General features: G+C 42.6%; 1 protein-coding gene across 1 annotated transcript; it reads left to right on the forward strand.

Annotated features, from left to right (window-relative positions):
* The first annotated feature begins 1,543 nt into the window (after positions 1 to 1,543).
* Positions 1,544 to 2,761, forward strand: LOC125500988. Its single transcript, XM_048655416.1, has one exon. The coding sequence runs from the start codon at positions 1,544 to 1,546 to the stop codon at positions 2,759 to 2,761; it is 1,218 nt and encodes a 405-aa protein (XP_048511373.1).
* Positions 2,762 to 4,202: the final 1,441 nt, after the last annotated feature.

Consider the following 4,202-nt stretch of genomic DNA (forward strand, 5'->3'; position numbering starts at 1 on the left):
CTTCCTGGTGCCCCTCCTTGCGGGCCTGAGCGCCACGGGTGCGTTAGCCGGAGGGGCGGCAGGTATAACGAAGGCGGTGAACGACGCGAGTGCCGCTAAACGAGATCTCGAAGAAAGTCGGAGGCACAACAAAACAATGGAGGCTATCGCGTTGGGCAAGGGACTCTACCTCAAACCTTACAGGAAGAGACTGGGACTCCACCTTAATCCAAACAATCGTATCCGTTCAAAAAACTAATAGCGAAGCTACCGCAGCGAGCGTTACCTGATGTGGATCTGTTAAAGTATGCAAACATCCTTAAAATTCCCCATTTTCGCGGGGTCTTTATGCGCACCGGATTACCGCATCGCGGTCCTCGTAGAATCGAATCAGCAATTGTTAATCTCGACGACGAAGATGGACCAGGCACGCATTGGGTGGCGTACAAAAAGATCGGTGACGACGTTGTTTACTTCGACAGTTTCGGTAATCTTCGACCACCTTCAGATCTCATCAGATATTCTGGTGTTGGTAGCGTTAAATATAATCATGAAAGATATCAGAAATACGATACAATCACATGCGGTCATTTTTGTTTGAAATTCCTTTGTAATCAATTGGATCGAAAGAATGTATATAAACTTGAAGCTTACGTGCCACGATCAGTTTAGAATTTGCGTTCATGGGTGATTCGTTGACGCTAACCATTTCGGGAACATCCACGATCCTTGAAACGCAATACTTTCCGCCAATTGAACTTTCCACCCAGAAGAATTATGTCTTGGGATTGGTTGAACTGTTGACCTTCAATTCAATTCCCAACGTGGATTTCGGTCAGAATAAAATTTACGTGGGGGATGAGGTTATCACTATACCTACAGGTAGTTACGAAATAGAAGACATTGAGAGCTACATACAGAACGCGCTAGTGGATAAGAATATCACCATAAAACCAAACAACAATACGTTACGTAGCGAAATCAAGTGTAATCATACGATAAATTTCCAGCCCAGCGACTCTATTGGTCGCTTGTTAGGGTTTGCCCCACGCATCTTACAGCCTGACGTTGTTTATCAATCGGATCTCCCCGTAGCTATTCCGAAAGTAAACTCGCTGCGGGTGGAATGTAATATTACAACGGGTGCTTACGCCGACGGACGTCAGGTGCACACGATTCACGAGTTCTTTCCAACTGTCCCACCAGGATATAAGATCATCGAAGTACCTTCGCACGTCATTTACCTTCCGGTCACCGTCAAGACCATAGATCACATTCAGCTGCGAATCGTTGATCAGAATGGAGATTTGGTTAATTTCCGCGGAGAAGTTATAACTGTGAGATTGCACATCAAATCGCAGTAATGGGAATCTGTATAACAAAAAAATTGGAGGTGATTATAATCAGTTACCATGCACCCGAGGAGTCAGTCGTGCACCTGTTCCCACCGCGCTAACACGTCAAAACGTGTTGCTCCTGAAAAGTTTAGGTCTCAAGGTTGGAAAAAAAGTTTTAATAGATTGAAGCGTAGGTTTATTTGCATCTGTATCCTCTTCTGTGAACCATGGAAGAAATCTTGAACATTCAAACACCGGTTATGTTTGATGAGTCTGTCGCCCACGACGAGACTCACTCACACAAACCGTATGCCTCTTCGAGTTTCAATAACAGCGATGAGATAAGGATAGCCGTACAACATCAAGATCTCACCCTACTACCGAGCAAGAGCTCGCTGCATGTTTACGGTAAACTTATGAAAACGGATGGAACTGTAGCGGTGGCTACAACTCTCGTAAACAATGCAATCTGTCATTTATTCGAAGAAGTGCGCTACGAATTGAATGCTATAGAAATCGATATTAGCAAAAATGTAGGTCTCACCAGTCTGATGAAAGGCTACGCTTCTCTGAATCCCAGTCAAGCTTGGTTAATGGAGAATGCGGGTTGGTTAGATGTTGAGGAACGGAATCAAAAACTGACCGATCCTAACGGATATTTTGATGTGTCTGTACCGTTGAGTACGATTTTGGGGTTTGCTGAAGACTACCGTGAGATCGTCGTTAACGCTAAACATGAGTTAATCTTGACAAGGTCTAAAACGGATGCAAACGCGGTACTGCAATCAGCGGACGAAGATTACAAGATTCGGATCGACAAAGTGGAATGGTTAATACCTTACGTGCAACTGTCCGATCAACGAAAATTAGGGCTCCTGAGTTTCATTGAAAAAGATTTACCTATTTCTATGAGTTTCCGGACTTGGGAATTGTACGAATATCCGATGCTGCCTACAACATCGAAACATGTATGGACCGTGAAGACATCGACGCAGTTGGAGAAACCGCGATACATATTATCGGGTTTCCAAACAAATCGGAAAAATAACGCAAGAAGAAATGCCAGTCGTATCGATCACTGTGACATTACCGACGTCAAACTGTTTTTGAATTCTCAAAGCTATCCTTACGGCAATATGAATCTTGACATGAATCATAATCAGTACGCTCTGCTGTACGATATGTACGCACATTTCCAAGCCGTTTACTACGGTAAGGACCCCGAACCATTGTTGAAAAAGGGTGAATTCTTACAATTCGCACCTATAACCATTATTGACTGTTCGAAACAAAACGAATCTCTGAAATATGGTCCAGTCGATATTCGTCTGGAATTTGAGGCTAAGGATAACTTCCCTACTGAAACATCAGCCTATTGTTTAATTCTACACGATCGTGTAATAGAATATAATCCAATAAGTGGTGGGGTGAAAAAATTGGTATAAGACTCATAGCGTTCGACTGCGCTCTTCAGTCAAACTCAGGATGGATATGATTTTAGATGTCCAAGGTTTCGCGCAGCCTACCGAGAATTTTGTGGTAAAAGATAAAACTCGCGCAGCCCTATCGCAAACTTCAACCATAACCGAGATGGATATGATTTTGGACGTTCAAGGTTTTGTGCAACCTGACCACAAATTCGTGCTGAAAGAACTCTCCGCGATTAACGTAAAACGCGATGTACAAGGTATATTGGGCCTCGCGTGTATCCTGTTTGGACCCCCCTGCTCTTGGGATGCTCTGCCGGTAAAATATAAAGCTACTGAAACCTGGCTAATTCGCAATTTTCATGGAATACCTTGGGATGCTGGAGACGTGCCTTATAAGAATATGGAAAAAGCGTTGAAGACGATTGTGAAAGATGCACGATTCCTGTACGTAAAGGGATTGGAAAAAAAGCGTTGGGTTGAATCTGTAATCGGTAGTTCAAATCTGGTCTTCAACTTGGAAGATCTGGGCTGTCCAAATTTGCGCAACCCGGACCCTACCAACTGTTGGTATCACGATTATCATAGCACCGTTCCCGATTACCACTGCCGCCTTTGAAAATGTTCTTCTGCTGAAGACTTGGTTTTTGATGAACGCGACTAGTATCGTTGAAAAATTGTTGGAACAGATTGTTTTCACCGGGAATTTGAACGAGCTGAGTACGGAGGATTTTGCGCTCGTACCGAAGGGTGTTTTTCTCACGCACTTCTCAAACTTCATCGATTGCGTATGGGACAAACTTCCCGATTCGATGAGAAATGATGGAGAAATCGCCAATCATCGTAGATGCTCGAAACATTGCGAGTCGGTCTGGACGACGACGACGACGACGACAACGAAGATTTCGACGATCAAGACGATCCAGACTTCGATGAGGGGTGCTACGTCGACTGATGTATACATAATAACAACACTAAAAATTTTTTTTTTGTAACATGATTTTTTAATAATACAAAAAGTTTTTTTTTAATATAGTTCTCTTACAATTAGGTGTGTGTGAATATATATATATTTTTTTTTCTCAATTTGTCTTACAATTAGGTGTGTAAATATTTATTTATTTTTTCTAAATATACAAAAAAGATAGAAAGATTGTTTAACAATAATTAAATGTAGTGGAATTCCATCTTGTGGTATTGGCCTCCAAGGTATTTCAGATTCAATTGTCCTTTTGATGCCGCCTCCAGCATTTGGTCGAAGAAACTACTATCTCCAGCGAAGGTGTCATCCCCCGCAAAGAGTGTGCGAGCCAAGCGGGTAGGCAAATATACGCTGTATTCGTTTTCAATATCTACCACCACCTTAGGTCCGTATCTTGTCTGGACTTTGCGGAGGTCGCTTATTTTGTAAGTTTTGTTTACTTCGAATTCGGTCAGTTTTTTGGTTGGGAGAAAATTA

This window comes from Athalia rosae, chromosome 5, assembly GCF_917208135.1.
Source record: "Athalia rosae chromosome 5, iyAthRosa1.1, whole genome shotgun sequence".
In the NCBI taxonomy this organism is placed as follows: Eukaryota; Metazoa; Arthropoda; class Insecta; order Hymenoptera; family Athaliidae; genus Athalia; species Athalia rosae.